The sequence below is a fragment of the Cryptotermes secundus genome, unplaced genomic scaffold, assembly GCF_002891405.2.
Source record: "Cryptotermes secundus unplaced genomic scaffold, Csec_1.0 scaffold367, whole genome shotgun sequence".
Classification (NCBI taxonomy): Eukaryota; Metazoa; Arthropoda; class Insecta; order Blattodea; family Kalotermitidae; genus Cryptotermes; species Cryptotermes secundus.
This window is the reverse complement of record NW_019731266.1, coordinates 435,524-457,875: the sequence shown is the minus strand read 5'-3', so window position 1 is coordinate 457,875 and position 22,352 is coordinate 435,524. Positions and strand designations below refer to the sequence as shown.

The following is a 22,352-nucleotide window of genomic DNA, read 5'->3' as shown; positions in this document are numbered from 1 at the left end:
TTTTGTTTATGAAGAAAGCAGTCTCCTGTGATTTGGCACCGTGTATATGTGGTGTTAACCGACGTTTCGGAGGAACGTATCGCCTCCATCTTCAGGGTAGAAGGAAAAATATAAGAAATCCGCAGACTGCTCTTACCGGTTCTCACGGTCTCTTCGCTTGCAGATTTCTTATAATTTTCTTTCTACTCTTAAGATGGAGGCGATACGTTCCTCCGAAACGTCGGTTAACACCACATATACACGGTGCCAAATCCCACAAGACTGCTTTCTTCATACTCACCGCCTTGAAAGTCTCAAATCTTACAGAGGTTTTGTTTAAATTCCTTTGTTAACATAATTTTAGATGAATGGAGTATAAGTTTGGATGTTCATCTTCTGCTTGCCCAGAGTTACTGGCCAATGTGCCAGACTTTTTATTTGAGTTGACCTGATTGATCTGCGGTTTGGGGTTATCGAAATGACTGGAATTAACAGAAATATTACATTGCTTCCTTCAGGTGAAGGTGCTGTAATGTCATTAAACTAGCAACTGGATGCATACTTTCGTGCCAGAGATCTTGACTAGAGGAAATTAATGCGCGATATGTCAGAACCAGTAAGTGGTATATAGTGATCAAATATCATTTGAACGTTGCGATGCTATGCTGGCGCGAGTCATCTCGCGCGACATGGTTCTCAGATTCGTAGAACGAATTACATGTCTGTTTGCCGCTCCCGAAATTTCACACCATATATAGGCCTTTTTAAATTTGTCTGTTTCTAATTACTAAAATATTACGCCTCCCTGGCTCATCCCATAAATTAGCAACATAAACATGTTCAATTAAATGAATTTGCGTCACATGAGGAAGTGATCATTCCATTTATGTGTTAGGTCACTTCACTGAGGTTGATATCGCCGTGAACAAGAGAATATACCTTGAACTTACCTATCCCGTAAATCAAGCTTCATGCCGAATTGTGAAACCACCCAATTCCCAAACCCGAAAGCTGATATTTGAAGATCGTGTCTGCTAAATCCCCACAGTTACTGTCTCGATCAAGAAATGTGCACCTTAGATTTCAAGATTTGGCTGCGTCATATGTGAGGGCTGTTACAGAGTTCTGGCTTACATTATAATCACCAGCTTCTGGGTTAAGACGACTGCAATGAAAGCCGAAACGCCAGATGGCGCAGTTTCAGTATATGAAGCGCATAAACAGCGGAATCTAGGCCGTGAAAACCAAAGAATGAAACTGCGAACCGTTTTGAAAGAAGTACGTATATAGGCGAGTCTATGTTTTGTTATATAAATCTTTTTCCTGAGATGTTTCCAGTATAAAGAATATGAAACACAAAATACTGTTTCACGTGTGCTCGTATACTGATCTCGCCTGTGTCTGCAATGCAGCGCTTCTCAACTGTTCTTACCAGAAAAATGTTTGCGAACTTAAGAAATGCCATTCTGTGAAATTCAAAGCTCTCTGCCAGTGAACTATTAAGACTATGGACAAAATAACATTACATTACAACACACAATATATGGAAAGAGAATATCTAACACCAACAGAAATAAATGGAGGTCCCACAACTAAATTAGAATAGATGGGAACCACGAACTATAAATTATGAATCTGAACGCTTTGAATGTTCCTACAATTATTTTCATGAAGTAACTGTATTAGGTTCATGACTTAGTTGAAACATAATTTTTTACGCGACCAGAAATGCGAATGCGAACTCGTTGCAACTGACGCGGAGAGGACGTTACATTACTTTTTTTTTATATAGAAGGATTATATAAGCTGTAGCCCAGGCGTTTGCGAACTAGTAGGGAATTTCTGAAACGTGACGGGTCTGATGAGGAACGGGAACTTCAGATGTCACAGTTTCTCGCTTAAATCCATGAAATCAAAGTCTGGAGTGTGATGAATTTAAAATTTGTCTCATTGTTGTTTGTGTGACAGACTATCAAGTCTCTGTATCAGAATGTCTGTAAATACCCTTAGATACTTCTTTAAACCTTCATCACATCTATATCTTGCATTTTATGCCAAATTAAAAAATTATGTATCAATTGCTTATAAAACAAACAGATATTATTTAATTATCCATTTTATCATACAAGTATATGAATGATTACTTTTGCAACATCGAAAAAAAAATGTTTTTGAACCTGACAATTTGTTTATTGACAACTGAGCCACACATATCTCCCCATTCTCTCACGTCTCCCATACACCTCTCTGCATGCTCTCCTTAATCAGCATCAAACAGACAAATCAACAAACATGCAAAACAAAAGAACATATCTTAGTACAGGCATACCAGGTGACTGCACCCATCTCTACAACAACCAATTTAGTTCATCTGTGGTACACCAGAGTAAAATATACCGGCAATAATGCTGAAATATACTCGTATATTAAATTATACATAAAACTTGCTACCACTGTTCTTACACTGGACAGAAATATTTGATTATGTATTCTGTCAAAATGTCTGGTGAAGGTTGCATCTGCGTGAAACATTTGTAACCATAATATGTTGCCCAAGTGGGACTATATGTAAAAAACTGTGATATGCACTATATTTTCATATTCAAAAATCCAGAGGAATGTCTTTCAACCTCAATTTCAAATTACCACATTAAATAAACAACAAATGACTGAGGTAACACGCGAAACACCTCAATATTCTCTGACCACTCAAGCTGTCTGACAGATAAACAGCACTATCTTCTGGGATATGACGCCGTGCAATCTGGTATAATTTCACCCACATTTCAGAAGAATGTACTCCTCGATTTTGTGTTGACTACCTATGTCTTCCTGTTTGTTTGGCATGTTTTCGATTCTGCAGATGGAAGCAGTTTCTCTCAAAAGTTACTGAATTATCAGACTACACGGCGTCACATACTAGAAGGCAAAGGACTCTTTACAGTCATTGCTGTGGGAACTTAATATCTGATTTCCAACACAGAAAGTGAATTTAATGGTTGTAATTTCTTTACTGCACCCGGAATATCTGCTGTATGATCTGCAGAAACGAAATGGCAAAATTTCAAGACTACATTCAAAACGTACCCTTCACTTTTCAGGTTCTCCTAAAAAGTAAATATATTCTAGATCACGTATTAATGTAATCTGTAGAACTACTGTAGCAAGGTGCGTGATTTTGAAGTGGTTTTGCACGAGTCGACTCTTTAACATGAAGATGGCATGACGTTAAATAAAAGGAAATATTTCTATCTTTGTATGAGAGATACTTAAGTTTTCGATCACAAATATTTCAGCCCCCTTTCTACGGCTACTGACGTCATGTAAATGCCTCTTTTTTTAAATTGGGTTTAATTTGAAGTTAGAACAGGACATGTGTAGAGAGTGCGCCACCTGACACACTGTACCGTGTGCTATATACACATCACATATCTCGTATTAACTGTTCGGTTTGTTCAGGAGGGCAAGAGCGCGTGATGCTACTCTTGCAGTTACATCAATGTTTCTGGTGACCACAGAAATGTCAGTGTGACTAGGGCAAAACGCGCGAGGTGGCCACTGTCACGTATTTCACAAACTGATTGAAGCGAATTCTCGTGGTGGAAGCCATACGAAATGCTCGTCTTTGGTTCTGGTTCTGTTTCTCAGGAAACGAAATTTTTCTCAGCCATACACCTCACTGGAAGAAGGAGCTAACAACAATAGCGCCGATGCAACCAATCAGAACTCTTTCAGAAAATTAATGTATTTTGGGATGTGATGCCGTCTAGTCTGGATCCCATCGACTCTACCATGAATTTTTTTTGGGGGGGGGACAATTTTGAACATTTTAAAATTCAGTTCATGCCTCACAGAAAACACACTACATCTCTGCTATAGAGACCAACAGATTAATGCTGGTTAGGGAAACAGTCGCTGTTTATTGTGTAACACACAAATACATTGTGTAGGCAGAATGCAGAGTTTTGTTGTATTAAAGCAGGTGGTACATATAGTAACCACTGGGATTTAAAGGGTTTCTACTGATCGCTGTATTCTTCATGACAAAAGAAGTAAAAGTAAAATAAGTTTCAGTATTCATATTGGGCACAGTGGCTTCTTTTTCAATTTTGAAATTCTCCAGAAATCCAGGGGTGTGGACAGGTGCCTGTCACCTACGTCCCCTCCCCATACCGGCACTCTTACTGCTACCATCTTCTAATACCGTGAAGATGGAGTCAGCACTTTCCTTCGAAACACTGGCAACGATCTATCAGGCTACTCGGCGTCACATCCCAGAAGGTAGCCTTCACAGCCGTCGCCCTGACAACCTCAGATTTCACTTGTACATGTTCTGCTATGCATATCGTGACTAACTTCCTTATCTTTCTGTACAGGAATTTTAAGATTCAAGGACCTTTCAAACGTCACAATCTGTATAAGTTCGTTAAAAACCGTATTTATCTGTAAACTAGCTGACGGATCTATTTAAAATTCAACCGAGTAATATTTTCTGAACAATTTTAATTTTCATAACCTGTTTCACACATTATCCGTGTCCGGAAGAATTGGCAGGCTAAATTATGTTCATAACAATGGGAATATAAGGTCTAATAATTATAATAACAAAAAAGTGAATAAATCCAAAGGGTTTTCAACTGCTTGTCGTTTTTGAAATTCAGTTTAATTTTGACAGCTTCCACACCGATCCAGGTTGTCCTTAACCCTGCAGCTTATAACTGAAAGTATACGCTACAAAAACTATCTGCTTACAAATATTGTAATTTTATAAATTTCGGGACTATAAGAGGTCAAAACTGAAAAAAAATCTGTTAATCCAACGGTGTTCAGTAGACGGCTGTGAAACCGCCCGTAAGTCACTTTTACGACCGAAACGTTACCAGGTGCGTACAATTGATTTACTGTACAACAGATGTAGTTTACATACACACACATGTACTATCTTAGGTTCGATGTTTTCTCTTACTTAGGCCTGTATTTAGATTGGTGTTTTGAGTAGTGAAAATCAAACAGAAATGTATGCCAAATGGTTAAAGGACAATCTACTGGAACAAGCGGCAACGTTTCATATGAATCGCCTCACACTTTACAACTGCAAGAAACGTGCTTCAAATATATCAGTCTCTTTGATTACATATCTTACAGCGAGTGGAAAGATTGACCTTTGTGATGAGATCAGCAAACAGCCTCTGTGACCACAGTATTGTCCTCCACGGTTCCCACAATTGTTGTCGCCCTTCCCAGTCAGGTCTTGCAGTATTGTACGGAAAGGGGCAAAAGAGCGTTATAATTTTGATATGACACTCGATCACAATTATCTGTCACACTATCACGTTACGTCAGTCGGTATTGCAGCTACCTGCAGCCAATCTTCTTCAAGTCGAACTGATACTTTTTTTTTTTAAATAAAAGGGGTTTTTGATACCTGTTCGGGCCTAGTTAGTTACATATCCAAGTTATTACTGGACATTTTTAATAGAATACACCACTTTCACACCCTGGAAAATGCAAACACACCCTCGGAACATATAAACACGGACACAGCCACTAGGTGAAAGTTGTTCTCTTATGGGGCGAGGAATGGTACGCGAGGTTCTCAAATATCGAGCCTCAGGGGACAAGAAAGAAAGTGGCCACTGAAAGATACCACAGGTGATAGAATCTGTGTTAACTCTCCGTCACGGTGGTCTTAAATCGCGGGTATACACTGTGCTGTAGGAACCGAAAGCTTCTACGTCTTACCGAGACTCGAACCCGCACCACGCACAGTCGGGAGCCTGTTTCACCTGACGTGCCAGAGTCCCAGGTTCAGGGTACTTAGCTGTGGCAGTTTCATGATTCGCTCCAGTCCCACTGTGCTGATTCGCGTGCACCCATACAAGTCTATGCACCGTAGGTTACGGAGGCACTCTGCGATGGTCTGCAGGCCCTTGTCCGATATGCGGCTGCACTGCCCTATGTTCAGGGTCTCCAGATCGTGTAGGGTCCTGGCGATGCGACAGATACCGTCGTCGGAGATCTGACAAGCACTCAGAGACAGGGAGCGCAGGTTAAACAGGCCTTGGGACACGTGTACCAGTGCCTGGTCACCTATCTTGTCGCAGAACGACACGTCCAAGGAGGATATCCGCGACCCGCCCTCCGCAAGGTAGGCCATTCCGATGTCGGATATGTTATCGCACGACCGTAAGTTCAGTTCCCGTAGGGACACCATCTTAGCCAAATGTTTCAGTCCACTGTCCGTTATGCTCACACAGAAACTAAGATTGATGCTCTTAAGGCCGGTGAGGCCCACGGAGACGTGCTTGAGTGCCTCATCTGATAGGCGTTGGCAGTCCTGCAGACCGAGGTGCTCTAGCGCTAGGTTGCCGTCCGCAGCCTCGCGGTTCAGACCGGCAAGGTGGCTGATACCCTGGTCAGACACGTGCCAGCAGGACCTGAGGTTGAGGCGCCGCAGGTTCTTGAGCCCCCACGCGATGAGCAGTAGCCCCGTGTTGGTCACGTTGCAGCACCCCCCAAGTTCCAGCACTTCCAAGTTCTTGAGGTACTGCGCGATGCGTCCCAGACTGGTGTCCGTCACCTGCTTACACAGCGACAGGTTCAGCTGAGTAAGCATGGGCACCTCTGACACGAAAGCGTGCGACAGACCAATGTCCGTCACGTTGTAACATCCACTAAGGTTCAGGGACTCCAAGTTCGGGATACCGTGCACCACGTCTCTGAGACTGCGTCGCAGGGACAGTACCTGGACGCGACGTATACCGCGACGCACGAGGGACATGAAGAGGGACGGGTTTGCTCGACGCAGATGTAGCTTGGCCTCGACCCCGCGCCACACCGACTTGTGGTACGCTGCGTCCCTCCACGATACACACACCTGTGCTGCACGCCCCTTGTCGCGTACCTCCAGGTAGCCGAAGATGAGGGCCAGGATCTCGGGGTACAGACACGACACATGGGTTTGGTTCGGTGGCGGCGATGGTTCCCGTACTGCCAGCTGAAGATGCGGCTGGTGTAGGTAGTAAGGGTGGTGCCGATGGTGCAGTATCGGCAGCTCCGTGAAGATCACCTGAGCTTCTTCCATGGTGACCAGACGCCACTACATCACATCACTCTCCTGCCGCAGCGGGCAACTCGCACACACTGACTGCTTTCCGCCTGCCTCCGTTGGCGGCGTCCTTGTCGCGGCGACCACTTCACGAAACTTTTTACTGTCCAGCCATTGGCTGGGGCTGCCCGCTGCCGTACCACGTGATATGGGCCGGCTGTATTGATTCGGAGCGCCGTGCGGCGGCATTTTTAACTTTTCGCAAGCTGGAGTTTCAGCCCCTCCCCCCTTTGCGGAGCCAATCAGCTGACTCTTTGCATCCAGATCAATCAAATCGATTTTTACACACTTATGGAAGTGCTGTTAGGTACTATTTCTGGAAGTGGTGAATCCAGAGTGTTCAGGAAAAGGCTGGGGTTTATTGTGCGATGAAAAATGAGGTTAAATGAGTTGAGCGAAACAAAAGTAAAAAGAAAAAAAAAAACACTTAACACCGTCTTATGTTTTCCATGCGAAATGACTCGCGTTTTCAGGGCACATACTAGCTGTGACCCTGTCTAAAGGTGACAAGCCTATCTCATTGAATTTAAAGCAGCACCGACCGTCCTGGCGCCGGCGTCGCCTGAGGCTATTGTTGGGACTGGCTATAGCAAATGAATAAACAGGGCACCACTCTGCACTCCCCACCATATGCTAATTTTCTTTGCGACGTTGCCTCTTCTCTGTAGGGAGCACCGCGTGTTTCAGTTTCACGCCGTGCAGGTGGCCATACTGAGGGTTGCAATTATGTTTTATGTCAAATTCCTGATATTTTTGTATTTTCCTGTATAGTCTTTTGACTGTGCAGTAACTTTCATCAATTTTTTAATTAATATAATAATCCGATCGTTAATTCATTTTCATTTTTTCTGTTACGAGTAATTATCCGGTTAATTCCTTCATACATTCATTTATCATTCATTCGTTCAATTCTTCTTCCATTTATTCTTTACTTTCTTCAACAATAATTAATTGATTGTTACTGCATAATGAGGAGTTTCTTTACTTGTACTCTTTTCCAAGTATGATTACAATGATCAAGTCAAGGAGGATGAGATGGGCAGGTCATGTATCACCTACGGGGGAGAAGAGGAATTCGTGCAGGATATTGGTGGGAATGTCAGAAGGAAAGAGACCACTAGGAAGGCCTAGACATAGATGGTAGGATAATATTAAAATGGATGTAGGAGAGATAGAATGGAGTGGTATGGAATGGAATGATCTGGCTCAGGATAGGGATAAATGGAGGGCTCTTGTGAACACGACAATGAACTTCTGGTTCCATAAAATGATGGAAAATTCTTGAGTAGCTGTGCGACTGGCGAGTTTTCAAGAACTCCGCTCCCTGGAATTAGTTAGTTATTAATTGCTTACTTCTCGTCTTCTTTGCTTCCTACTTTCATTCATCCATTAATTCCATTGTTCCTCCATTCCTTTCGTCATTGCTGTTCATTCGTTCCTTCGTCAGTCATGCAACTGTCCATATGAAATGGGTACGGCCATCTTGACTCATCCGTTGTGTTGTTACGTCAGTTAATTGCTTCAGCCTTAAGCCAATCATTTAATTCACTAATAAGCCTTTGAAGCGCAGTGGTTACTATGTGTACCATTTTCTTAAACGTTCAGGAACTCCCCATTTTTCCACTGAGTAGGGTTATTTGATACAGTTATGGGTCTAATTCTTAGAATAAATATGATTATTTTCTAAAGCGACAGTACCCGAATGTTTTTAGTAACTGAGACACAGTCATGTTGTCTGTGAGGTACGAACTGGGCACTTAAATGTTATTTGCTCTGGATTAACGTTCATGTGCTAATAAGAGAGGTATGTGTGTGGAACCTATTGATCAAAATTCTAGTAAGATGCATAACAAACCGTCCGATATTCTTTTGCATCGAGATAAGAATGTGAGATATAGTGAACCCAGAAAGTCAGGAAGGAGACCCATAAGAAAATGAACACGGCGGGGGAGGGGGAGGAGATGAATCAAGCGGCAGTTTTTTTCCTTATGGGCTAGTAACATGTGCTAAAATAAAATAGCAAGTGACACATAACTAAATACTATTATTCACTGCTTCCGAGTGGTAGGATCCTTGGAAAACTGTTCACGTTGGTGGACCCGGTCCTGGTGCCTCATAGCAGCTCTGCTGACAGTTCCCGCCCTCTTCTGAAGTCCATACACAGAACCGAAGCACCAAACAGTCGGCTCTCCGGGTCAGAAGAAGAGCCCACTTGCTAGACCTAGGTGTAAATGAGAGGGTGAAATAGTTTCTGTAAGCAAAACAGGGATTGGAATGACGTGGCTCAGGTTGAGGTTGTGAGTGATCTGTTCCTTGTTTAGGTTCCAAAAAGAGGGGCGATTTTGTTTGCCAGCTGAGCCATTATCAGCGTTTCAAGAGGTTCGCTTTTTGCGGTTGCTGAGCGAGGTACTTTCTAAAATATCCTCAAGAGCAGTGTTTCTCAACCAGTAAGAGGCTTCCCTTTGCTGGGGCTTGACGGAATTATATCGTTTTTATATACCGGTAATCATAATAAACATCTTACCAGAAATTGTTACAAGTCATGAGTTCTTAAAGTACTACTAAAACCTGCATTGATCGTAATAATATATTTCTTCGAAAAAGAGAAACTTCTATTTTTGTTGGCCTGTACTGGGATTATAGCGTCGTTCTTGACGTCACGAAAAGATGGGACGCAAGATGTAATTGGTCCAGAATCTCTGCCCTTTGGCTGATGAGCTAGTCTGGGAACGAGGCTGTGCGAAACGAATTCAAGTTATCTATGTTTTGTTGCTTCCAGCTGATAAATTTATGTTATTACTGGCCACCGATATAAATGTATCAGTGTAATGGGTCTCGAATGATAAATGATCATATAATAATATATAGCGTTTCAATTATTTTTAAAATAGCTATATAATCCAATTAACATTACACGAACATATTAAAAAGCACTGTGTGACCGTTGGTGACAATTCATTGCGATAATTATCATCATTGATAATGAACGTGTTACCCACGGAACAAATGACAAACATCTCACTTGTCCTCTTGCCCGTAACACGTAACTTTCTTTATGTAATGATTACTGAGTAGGCTGCTCTGTTTTGAGTCTCAACCAGGTACAGACTATTCTGACTGAGGGGTTTCGTAGTTTTAGTCACTTGCTCCAGGCAACACCGTGAGACACGCTACGATCGCCTCCTTCGATATTGTTTCCGAGTCATAATTCATAATCACCCAGCCATTCGACACTGTACTCACAGTCCGTGCTATTGACAGATTCGCTGAGGAAGTTAAGAGTAAATAAACTTTTTCTAATGTTACCAAAGTTTTTTAAGTAACAAGGAATGTGGTTGCCGGACATCTAGCGATTAGGCGAATGGGATAAACAAATCTTTATTGTACAGTAAATTCTCATTAATCCGGCATGTCGGATGATCTTGATCGAAATATGAAAAATGAAACATTTACCTCACAGCTGAGTACGTACTTTAAAAGAAACATGGGATTTAGGAGCACAACTTTCAGACTTTGTTGAGGGCAGCTGGAGAGACTGAAACCACGAAATAAAATATCCGAGATTGGCTTGAGCTGGATGAAGGAGAAGCTACTGGGCAAAACCGCGAAATATCTCATTCAGGATGGCCGGTATCCCGTCCCAGATTTGAACTGAGCACCTCCCGAATACAAATCTAGAGCGTTATCGCTACGCAGAATCTCTCGATGATGCCGTGTAGTTTGGTACTTTTATATCAATGCGTTTTGATTCATAGCACAGCCGTAGTTTTGTAACGGTTATTTTCCAGTTATTTATTTATAGTTCTAGTTATTTATTTGCAATATATTAGTGACGGAATGTATGTATATGTGGGGCATTAGTCGGTTACTTTGCTGATCGGATTCGAGAGCGCGGGAGTGGCCAGTGGTTCTGTATACACCACCTGCTTTAACATTTCAAAACTCTGCGTTTTGCCCACAGAACGTGTTTATCGGTTTCGTGTGGTTCTGACATCGAGAAAGAAGGACCGTGGCCTCTTTGAGACAGAAACTGAATTTTAAAATAATCTTTAGATGATTTTCATGCTTGAAAGCGTTAAAGGAGTTGAGAATCAGTAGGCTATGATGAAAGAAGGAAGGAAGAGACTAGGATGTGGGAAGGCGAAGAGGAAAAAATGAAGATAGGAAAGTAGGGAGGAGGGATTAAGGAAAATAGAGTATGAGAGGGGATAAGACGGAGAAAGCAGAGCGAAAGAGAGACAGAAAGAGAGGTGAGAACTTATGAGGGTAGAATGAATTAAGGAGACATAATTAGGACATATGATGGAATTATAAGAGAGAATGAAGAAGAGTGATAAATAAAAAGACAGAGAAAATGTAAAAGAGAGACAAGGGGAAATATGTGGGAGGGGCAATGAACGACAGGAGAAACGAACCAGTAGTTTTTGAGCACCTATCATATTGCCGCAATAATAACAATAATAACAATAATAATAATAATAATAATAATAATAATAATAATAATAATAATAATAATAATAATAATATTGTCATTATCATTCTAAGCACCACCACCTTTGTGAGTACAGCTACAGTTCCCCTTACGCTTGCATACTTTCGACAGACGAGAAGGAAGCAATGAAGATCTTGAGGTGTAACACCGTGCAGTCTGGTATATATATGTCGACTTCTCGGAGGACCTTACTGCCCTGTAGGAGAAGAAGGAATCATTTTCCTCCGAAAAGTCTGTAAACATTCACCGTGTGAACCTGGAGTGTCATAACATTAAACACTGTTTGCCGCTAGTTCGTTGGCATCGTACAAATGAATACGCGCGTTTATTAACCTCACTTAGAAAAATAAATTGTTCGTTCACTTTGTCACCCTGTTGCTTGCTGTTGGCTGCTGATATTCATTTGCCTTAAAATGGCAGCATGTAATTTGACCGGAGTTGAGTCCAAGTACCATGACATTTCGGTTCGTTATGCCTTCCCCTCCTATCTAGCGGCGAGAACAGAAACAACACCGCTACGAGAGTGTTTCCCAAATCAAACTGCAGAGTGCCTGCCGAACAGTCAGTCTGACGTCTGTTTCTCTGTCGGCCCATAAAAACGGACGTTTATTCCCTAACGCACTGCCAGGGTATCTGGCAAGAAGCCGCAACTGAGGACACGCTATTCTGTGATGACGTGGGCCCAACTGAACTCTTTATTCTGTAAATGTAAAGTTAATTTATAACCTTATGTAAAGTATTGGTGCCTCAATATAATTACAAATCAGGTTTACCAGCATTTTAGTTTCTAGCCCCGAATTTTAAGAATATTTGGCCGAAATTTTAGGCTGTGATACTTTTTACAGACGGACACCCATGACCTCCACATAAAGTCCTTGTTTTTTTACTTTGTAAAGAACGCCAAACGAGGAATTTCGCAGCATGTATTTAGATTTAAATTTTCTTTATCAGGTGTCGGCCAACGTGAAAGAAAACTGAAATATGAAGGAAAAGGGAAAGAAAGAAGACAGGAAGAAAGAGAACACAAACAGACAATCAAATCAGCCTGCAACATATGTGGGTTTCGCGAATGAAAAACTCTATGTATTTTAAGGAACGCCTGCATATCGGTGTTTAGGTAGCATGCACAACAGTACTGTCGGAGAAGTTGCCTTACATCACGGCGACTGCACATGATTAAAATGAATTTGCACGACTGATGACAGTGTGGATGGAGTCAGGCCGCGCCATAGCTCAAGCGGTTAGTCGCTGGCTTCCCACCGCGGTGGCCCGGGTTCGATCCCGGGTCTGGTCAAGTGGGATTTGTGGTGGACGAAGTGGCGCTGGTACAGGTTTTCTCCGAGTACTTCCGTTTCCCCTGCCAAACTTCATTCCACCAATTGCTCCACAAACACCGTCACATATCATCTGGGGCTGGTACAATAGGACAGAAGTCGCCACAGTACAAGGGACTTAGTCCTACGCCACTAGCATTAAAGAAATGGATGGAGTTTGAAAACCTTAGTTTAGCCTCTCTTGAAATAAGAATTCATTCTGAAAGTACGAATCGTGTGTGTTGTTGGCCTCATAGTGCATATACACGTATGAGACTTGTAACTGTACTTTAGAATTAAAAATTGTTTTCTTCGATGTGTCACCGTGTAATCTGGTAGGTATTTAACGGAATTTCGGAGGAAACTGCTGACTCCATCTTCAGGTTAGAATACTATATTGTGTAGTAAGATGGATACCAATGTTTCGGAGGAATATGCTGCCATCTTCTTCAGGATAAAGAACAAGATTACGGGATTACAATCTAGATCACCCCCATTGGTTTTGTCCTAGTCCAAGTCTCTATCCTTCCCAGTATCACGGATATCTTCCTGCGTAGCTTAATGTTCTACCATGAAGATGGAACCTCACAAGGAACGTTGGTCGTGAAGATTAGGATCATGTAGGCAGTAACATTGTATGACTTCCGAGAGAGGTACCGACGTTTCGGAGGAAACTGCTGTCTCATCTTCAGTGCGGAAGATGAAGAATATGGTGTCAGCAAGTTCCCTCAAGAGGTTTCCACTGTCTAGAACATTAGAGGAATCTTCACGTTAAGCCCCATGAGAACCTCAGCTCTTAGCGCATGTTTATGCTACCTGATTCTGTTCGAGAAGTTTCTTTGTTAAATCCCATTGCTCACCGCGAGCAGAATGAAGTCATATCTGAGCGTTGTACCGGTGCAGGTGTCTGTAACAGTTGCTGTCTGTTCCAGGTTGAAGCTGACGTCAAAAAGTGGACGCATGCGCGGAGGCAGCGTCGCCGCAGGAGGAACACTGAAAGTGAGTATTACACTTCTGGATGTTTAATTTACTAGTATAACGCAAGTTGAGAATTGAAGGGGATGTCTCGTCGTTTCGTACTGTGAACTTCCCCTACTCTCTCCCATATTCATTTCCAGTCCTGCATGGTATCGAATAATATTTCGAGGCCGATGTTTGACATCTACCACGAATAACCCGCACAAATAGCCGATGGTAAGCGTTCTCATGTATAAGGGAGACTCAGTAAACAGACCACGAATGGACGTAATACAGCTGTAATGGACGTAATAGGTTTTCTGTGTTTGTCACTAGGTAGCAGCACAGTCCAGTTCCGCGACAGTCTAGGTAGCAGACGCACATGCCCATAGTAAGAGGCTGATCTCAATAGTCACAATGGCGACCATGCTTGAAGAGAGTACTACCGATGAGCAGCGTTCTGTTGTATGTTTTTGTGGGCAGAAGGTCTCAACGCAAAAAATACAAAGACACTTTTCCTTTTTACGACGAGAATTGTTTGTCGCGTAAAGCGGTTCATAACTGCGTCAAGAAATTCTCTCAAGGGCCTTCGAAAGACGCAGATGATGAAAAGGAGGTGCGGATGTGACTGGGACAACAGTCAAAAGACTTCCGTGCCGAAGGTTGCGACGCGCTGGTAAAGCGTGGAACAGATGTATCAAAGTTGGTGGAGGATACGTGTATGTCGAGAAATAATTTTTTTTCAGGTTCGAATATCACGTGTTTTAGGCTTTATGTCCATTTGTGACGTATTTACTGACTCTCCCTCGTACATATTGTACTACGCTTCAGCACATCATAACATTGTAAATGTTCACACAATAGACACAATACACCGAAGCAAATTACTTTTCGCTTGCTCTCTAGCATCTTGTTGACGCTCACAAGTTCGTTCCTCTGGTAACCTGAAGGTGCATAATGGCAATGGCGAATCTCTCACACTCAACAGAAGTTGTTTTTATATGCATAGCAGGGTTCACAGTCATATTATTGTGTGTTGCTTTATTAACATTGTTTCTTAAGATGTCCTATCAGATATTCTAATTTCACGTCTTTCGAAAGAGGCACTTTCCGAATATAAGTGCAGTAAACCCTATCTAATTCGGATTAATTGGGGGGAGACCGTCCAGATTAACCGATAATCCGGATTAATGAAGCAAAATGTAGCTCTAAAAGACAAAAGCTTAGAAAACAAATAAGTGGAAAAATGTAATAATATAAGTAGTGCTAAAATATCGCTGCAGCACTTTCACTCTCTGTCAGAAGCTGAAATCCAGGGTCTCCTTCATCCAGCTCAAGCCAGTCTTGGACATTTTTCTTGCGTCTTTCAGTCTCTGCAGCTGCCCTCAACACAGTCTGAAAGTCCTGCTCCGAAATCCCATGTGTCTTTTAAAATATGTACTCAACCGTGAACAGTATTTTTCTTATTTCGATCTGGATTATCCGACACACGGATTAATTGTAAGCTGATTACCTGGGTTTACTATATAGGATGTTACCTTGCATAAAGGTAAGCTGATTACTCATCCCCGTGTAAGAGTCCACTCCCTCCTGTGTAAGTCATCATGGGTCGCACTTATCTGAGTACGAGGAACCTTTATCATGTGGGCACTTAACTTTCGACCGGCTGCCACTGATTTGTCGCTGAATGTCTAATTGCTAGGCGGGAAATTTAATTTATTTCTCGGCCTTCAGCCTGCAGATAAACCTCACAGACTTTATCTTATGGTATGACGACTGAGATGATATTCATGACGCGTATTTGATGTTTATTAAAGGCGGAGATTTAATGAATATTTTGGATATCTTCCTGTGAGTATTGTGAGTGTCCTATCTCCACTTCTGGGTGAAAATGAAATAATGCACCTTCCTGATTCTCTGTATTGTATTTCACTATCTCCATATACTTCCATATGTTTACCCTATTTGCAAGTGTAAGATTTCGTAAATTGTTTCAGTCACATTTAAACTGCAGTTTATCCGCTAACTTCAAACTCAGCTCCCGGAAGAGCGGTACTGATGGACATAGTACACTTCTCTATTGAGGAGATGATGCACTGAAGATGTTTACGCATACTGTGGGGCATGGGGAATTTTTGGGCCCTCTTTTGATGTTTATTCAGCTATAAAATTTCTTTGTAACGCTGGGGGAGGCACAAGGGCGAAGATATAGATGGTGTAAGTTTGACTTTTTACAGTAGGACAAGGAATTTGGCGATGCCTTTGATATTACTTCGGAGGGAGAGAAAGTAACAAAGCACAATTTTCTGCTGAGTTATGAACATCCTGTTTCGACTTATATGATTTTAGCGATTAATTTCTTTACGTTATTGAAGTGAAACTGACATGAAGTTTAGTGGTTTGGGGCGTAGGCTTCATTTTGTGGAGAATTAACAAGGGTTGAATGGAGATCGTTTGAAGACTGAAGCATCAGCGTTCTTGAACGCACGTCAGAAGAGAAATAGAGATCAATGTTACTGCAAAACTGATATATGTGTGTATGTTTGGAAGTTTTTATGACAATCCCCGTGTTAGTGAATTGAAATGAAACTGATCGAAGTTGAGTTGAAGACCAGCGTTTGTGTTAGTTGCTTTGTCATCATATAGGCCAGGCATGTCCAACTTCAAACAGGTTGTGATCGACTTTTTAGTGTCAAAACTGCCAGTGATTTACCACCCGCTCCTATCGTCGTACCTCGCTTTAAGCAAAAATATTGGTAAAAGTATCGCGACACTTGATGTTTGTTGTAAAAGCAACATACATTGAAAGTACAGACTACTTTAACACGTATTTTCCTTTCAAAATCTGAATATAATCATATTATATTACAAGTGAATTTACATGCTTTTCACGTATAATTTCCTTATAGACCTATGAGATCGACCAAAAATCGTCCCGCGATCGACGCGTTGGACATGCCTGATCTAGGCTGATGACAATTTCACGAGGTTGATGGCCCTAGACAAGTTAGTGAACTTGTTAGAAATATTCTCACGGCTTTGAGTTTTAAATGTTCTATCTGGTATATAGCACCATATAATGTGGTAGACTTAATTTAATTTCGTGGGGTGGGGTGAGACTGAGCCCACTTGGTATGTCGTCTTGGCACTATTGTACCAGCCCCGGATGATGAGTGTGGAGCAGTCGGTGGAATTAAAATTGGCTTCAGTATTTCAGAAAATCGTAAAGTTGATATTAAAAGTGAATATTACTCTTATTTTCTGGGATGTGATGCCGTGTGGTCTGGTTCTTCGTGTCCGATATTTCGGAGGAACGTGCTTCTTTCGTTTTTCCTGAAGGTGGAAGCAGAAAATTACTCCGAGACGTCAGTAAAATTTACTAGACTGTCGGCCTGACATACCAGAAAACGGCAATCTTCATGATTACTTCCCTGAGAGCGACAACTGTCTCGTAATATGAAACATGGCTTGCGAGCGTCGACTGAAGAACTAAGTCTGGGAGCTTACTATGGATGCAAGAGAGATGATCTCGGGAAAGCTACCTGTGCTGTAGGGATAGGGGGCTCACGTGTCCCCACTAGAGTCCATTTCCATTACTGATTAGGCTAAAAGATACGAGATGTACCCTACCGCGAAATTCGTGTTCGATTCCCGGCAGAGGCAGGAGACTTGTCTGTTCCCCTCGGGGACGTATCCAGCCTTCTATCCAATGGGTGCAAAGAGTATATAGCTGACCACTTCAATCTGATGCTGACGTCAAGAATTGTGGACCTATACCTCCTTTTCCCCATACGTCCTCATAGCGGAGTGCTTACTTTATTGTGGACTGTTCTGCGATGCACTCAGCTGCTAGGCAATATAGCTTTGAACTTAAGATGATAGATGAATGATGAATTGGAAAGGATTTGGAAGGACGCAGTCGTAGCCTAATTGAGGTGCTGTCCCGGTGTTTGAATGGAGGAATTTCTGAAAAACCACGAAAAACCTTATTTGAGACTTGAACCGAGCACATCCCAAGTATAAGGGCAATACTTTAGGTGTGCTTAATAATTTAAGAACAGTGGCAGCTTACCCTTTTTAATATTATCTGCTACCGCTTCTGTATCCGAGGGTTACGGTGTCTGTGAGGGGTGATTCGGGCTCACCAGCTGATACCCATGTCTCTGTCTTGTCTGCAGCCTTTGCTGTTTGTTTGCAGAACGCTCCGTTCTGAATAATTAGAAGTCTGCAGGAATTAAACTGTGAGCCCTCGCTCGGCCTAGCGTGTGAAGTGTCGGGCCACGCGTTATTACATTTTCACGCAATAATCGAGGCTGTAGAAAGCGCCCGGCTACTGAGCTCCAGTTACAGGAGCCAGGATTCTGAAGCATTACTTGGGACGCATCTAAAGCCACTTCTCCTCAAGGGATGAATTATTTCAGTGTCTCTTAATATCTTCCACTCGGCATCACGCTAAAATGTATTTCGGTGACTAAGCTACGGGGTGTACGAACAGGGGATTGAAAGTCAGTCCCTGGTAGGGCCAAAAGCTCTTCTGTCCTTCTTAGTGTCTGGACCGGCTCTGCCTGCCTCATTAGATGCGTGAACACTTTCTCCCGAGGGGCAAAGCGTAGCCCGTAAAGCTGACCACTTACTCCATCTCATGTCGAGTTTAAGAATGAGTGGAGCGATACCTCCACTTGCTCATACCTCTTTGCGGCGTCGTGCTTGATTAATCACAAGAAAAATTTACCTTTTTACCTCGTCTTTTGCGCGAGCGTAGTGGCCGCGCGGTCTAACGCATCAACTCTCCGCTCCCTCGAACGCTGGGTTCGTGGGTTCGAATCCCACTCAAGGCATGAATGTCTGTGTGCGTTAATTTTGTGTTTGTGTTGTTATGTGTGTAGGTTGAGGCCTTGCGACGGGCTGATCCTCGTCCAAGGGGTCATACCAACTGTGTACAGGATTAGGAAACTGAAAAAGCGGCGAAGGTCCAACAGAAGGAGTATAGAGCCATAGATAGATAGCTCGTTAGGTAGATAGATAGCTCGGTATTTAACAACGCTGTCAGTATCGGGAGCGTTGGCTGATATGGCGTTGGAATGGAAAGGATTTGGAACGAAGCGATCGTGGAATAAGTGGATAGTCAGTATCCCGACCGTGATTCGAACCGAACACCTCCTGAATGCTAGTCTAGTACGTTACCGCTATACTAACCTGCTCCGTAGATTGACCTCTTATTTCACGAGAAAATCAAGTCTTGTATTTGCTATCTCTGGGTCTCGCAGCAGAGACTGTGAAGATTGTGTCTGGTATAGGACGCTAGGTGTTTAGGTAGATATTTACAGACGTTTCGGAATAACATACAATTTACTTGAAGGTGGGAGGAGTATAACTGACTTCATGGAGCTAAGCCCTTCTTGAGAATCCGCCAGTTGTGCAGCTGTTCAAAAACATGCCAACATTTTACGGAACCCGAAGGTTCATTACCGTGCTCACAAGAGCCCTGCACTGGTCCCTATCCTGAGCCAGATCGATCCAGTCCATCCTATTTTCCAAGACCCATTTTAATATTAACCACCCACGTACATCTTGGTTTTCCCAGTTGTCTCTTTCCTTCTGGTTATTTCACCAATATCCTATATGCATTTCTCTTCACCCCATTCATACTACATGCTATGCCCATCTCATCCTTCTTGACATGATCAGTCTAATTATACGTGGAGAAGAGTACAAGTTACGAAGCTCCTCATTATGCAGTTTTCTCCAACCTCCTGCCACTTCATCCCTTTTCGGTCCAAATATTCTCCTCAAAACCCTGTTCTTAAACACCCTCAGTATATGTTCATCCTTTAGTGTCAGAGACCAAGTTTCACACCCATACAGAAAGACAGGCGAAGATGGAAGAGTGTGCTTTTCTGAAACATCATTACCGCCTTCCAAACTCTATAGCGTCTTGTTGCAGAAGACCACGAAGAGACTGTACTTGCTACTGAAGGGAACTGTTCCAAACGCCTGGCTCTGTGATAGTAGACTCTCCCGTCATAATTGAGTCCCTTTATTGTTGAGAGAACCAGAAAGTGAATGGACTTCTGTCATTAAATATTGATCATATGGCTGTCGTCTGCGGGAGCTTTGTATTCCCTGTTAAAGAACGCGTGCAACTCTAATGCCCGGAGGATTTAGTTTCTAAATTAAACTTGATTTGAGAGCAGAGGAATTGAAAGTTAGGCCCCTTACTTTATTGGCTTGAGAAGGGAAAACAGAAGTGGAATTGAATATATAATTGAAGTATTTCCATTCCTGGCTTTTCATTCTTCTGTTTCACTTATGAAAAGAAGGATCCATGGGATAAGGGGCTAAGTAAAAATTTAAAAGGTAAACACGGAAGAAAGTTACTCTGTAACCTTTGTTTTTAAAAGAAAAGATTTGTAGATATTGGTTAGGTAGGGATTGGGATTTGTAGTCTCAGATTACTTATAGTGCATTTGACAGCCTTGGCAGTAAATCACACTATATGGCCTCGTAGGATCGGATGATAGTGAATAATGGGTTAGAAAGTATGTGGACGCAAGCGGTCATGGCCTCCTTTAAAATACTACTTCGTCATTTATCTGGGGGGGTTAAGGAAAATCGTCAGTCGACGTTTGCTACGCCCTGTGTGTATTGGTTGACGGGAGGAGGACAGTGCTTGTCAGAGCCGGTCTTGACGCTGTTGAGAACATAATGTCTTGCCTCTACCGGGAATCGAACCCCGATTTCTTGGATGTCCAGTTCTTAGTCTAGTTGCTATACTGACGGAGCTATTGCTGACCACCGTGAAGTTTACAGTTTCATTTTAAACCTTCAAAGCCCAGTGCTCACTATATGTAACACCTGCTTTAACCTACTAGAACTCTGCAATTTTCCCACGGATTATATCTGTGTTTCGTACGGTTCTAACAGTAAACAGGGACTGTTTCCCCAGACACCATTAACCAATTGGTCTTTGTAGCGGAGGCATAATGTGTTTCCTGTGAGGTACGAATTCAGTTCTTAAACTTTCAGTTTTGAAAGATGTGCAGTCGTGCGGGAAACTTGCAATTTAAACCGAAGACTCATTAACGTCTTATGTGTCTTTTTCCACTAAAAATAAAGGAATCGATTCCCATCACATTTATGAGCATTCTGAACTTATGGACTCGTTAATTTCTGCAGACCCGCTAGCGGAGTTTACACGTAGCAGCGCGCCATTTAGATCTGAAATCAGCGCGGCCGTGTCGGAGTGCGATAGGCGTTCTTAGCGGTCGCCACGATGATGGATGTGGGTTGCCTGCGTGGCAGGAGCGAGTGCAGGAAATTAAACTGATTACAGATTACGTACATACACCCCTTGGCGTATCATAACTTGAAAATTAATATTTGTACACAACTCTTGTATTTATTACAACCGTTTCCGCGTTCCACACGGATGTATTCGGTATCCGTGGTGCTAGTACCGTCTACTTCTGTTAGTGAGGACTCTGTACCGACAGATGTCTTAACGTAAAGATAAAATTGTCCTTGTGCTTATTTAAGCGCCGTATAATGGAGCATGAGGGAGCGGAGGTGTATTTACGCGCACTCACCTTGCGCAGTAACACTTGTAACTTGTTTCTGGTTCGAATCTCGGTTGGAGGAATGACTAACATGACCAAACTTTTCGGTGGTTTAACTCAGCCCCTCCAGTCAAATTGCTGTGTTGTAATCAAAAGTAGGCCACGGCCCCTACTTTCACATACTTTCTAATTTATTATTCAGTAAGTACAAGGGCCAAGAAGGCCCACCCCTTATACATTCAATCAGTGGATAATTCGACGTCATATTATTAGAGCTACTGACAGCGTGGCGCTATACCTCCACTCGACCATACGTCTTAGTTTGTTAGGTGCGGTGAGAGTGAGTTCACTTGATACTTTGGCCTATTGTAGCAGCGTCGGTGGGATGAGAAATACTCTGAGAAAGTCTGTCCCAGTCCCACATTGTCCACCATATGATCAGAACTGGACTGGAACCCGGGCCGCCGCGGAGGGAAGCCGGCGACTAACCTCCTGAGCTAAGGCACAATAGACCAATGTGGTCGCGCTGCAAGGACCAAGAAGGCCCATCCCTTGTACAAACCTCCTGATCTATGGCGCGGCTTCCGCCTTGTGTCTTCATGGCGTGGTGCTTAAGTGCAGTGACAGCTTTACCTTTACCTTCTGCTTGTTAACGAGTCTATCATTGAAGATTGTTTTAGTTCGACTACACAAAGGCGGCATGGCCTGTCTTTTGTAAACTTTGACTAGCTAGCCGTCTGCTAATAGGAACTGAAGGTCTAACAAAGCTTATGAAAGAATCCCGCTATTGGACATGATTCTGATCCAATTCCATCTATCTAAGATTCATCTTAATGTTATCATGCCTTTAATTACTGTAGTGTAAATAAACATGTTTAGACTTGCTGGTAATACATAATTAGATTTCTAGATAAGGTACCGGTCTATATAAAAAATTCACTGCTGTA

General features: G+C 42.6%; 2 protein-coding genes across 7 annotated transcripts in view; one reads left to right on the top strand and one right to left on the bottom strand.

The window, feature by feature from the left end:
* The window catches only part of LOC111866769 (protein Wnt-5b), a 440,161-nt gene that overhangs the window by 234,963 nt on the left and 182,846 nt on the right, over positions 1-22,352 (top strand). For all 6 annotated transcript variants that reach the window (XM_033752396.1, XM_033752395.1, XM_033752393.1 and 3 more), the window contains one exon: positions 13,825-13,891. In XM_033752396.1, the coding sequence (XP_033608287.1) occupies positions 13,853-13,891 (39 nt within the window). In that variant the 5' untranslated portion in view covers positions 13,825-13,852. The remainder of the gene's footprint in view (positions 1-13,824; positions 13,892-22,352) is intronic.
* LOC111866768 (F-box/LRR-repeat protein 14) lies at positions 252-7,111 on the bottom strand. Its single transcript, XM_023856012.2, has one exon. It carries the CDS (start codon positions 7,061-7,063, stop codon positions 5,762-5,764), a length of 1,302 nt encoding a protein of 433 aa, XP_023711780.1. The 5' UTR covers positions 7,064-7,111; the 3' UTR covers positions 252-5,761.

What these genes read in the sequence shown, in the direction of transcription:
- LOC111866768 (XM_023856012.2), bottom strand. Translation starts at nt 7,063, where the DNA reads ATGGAAGAAGCTCAGGTGATCTTCACGGAGCTGCCGATACTGCACCAT.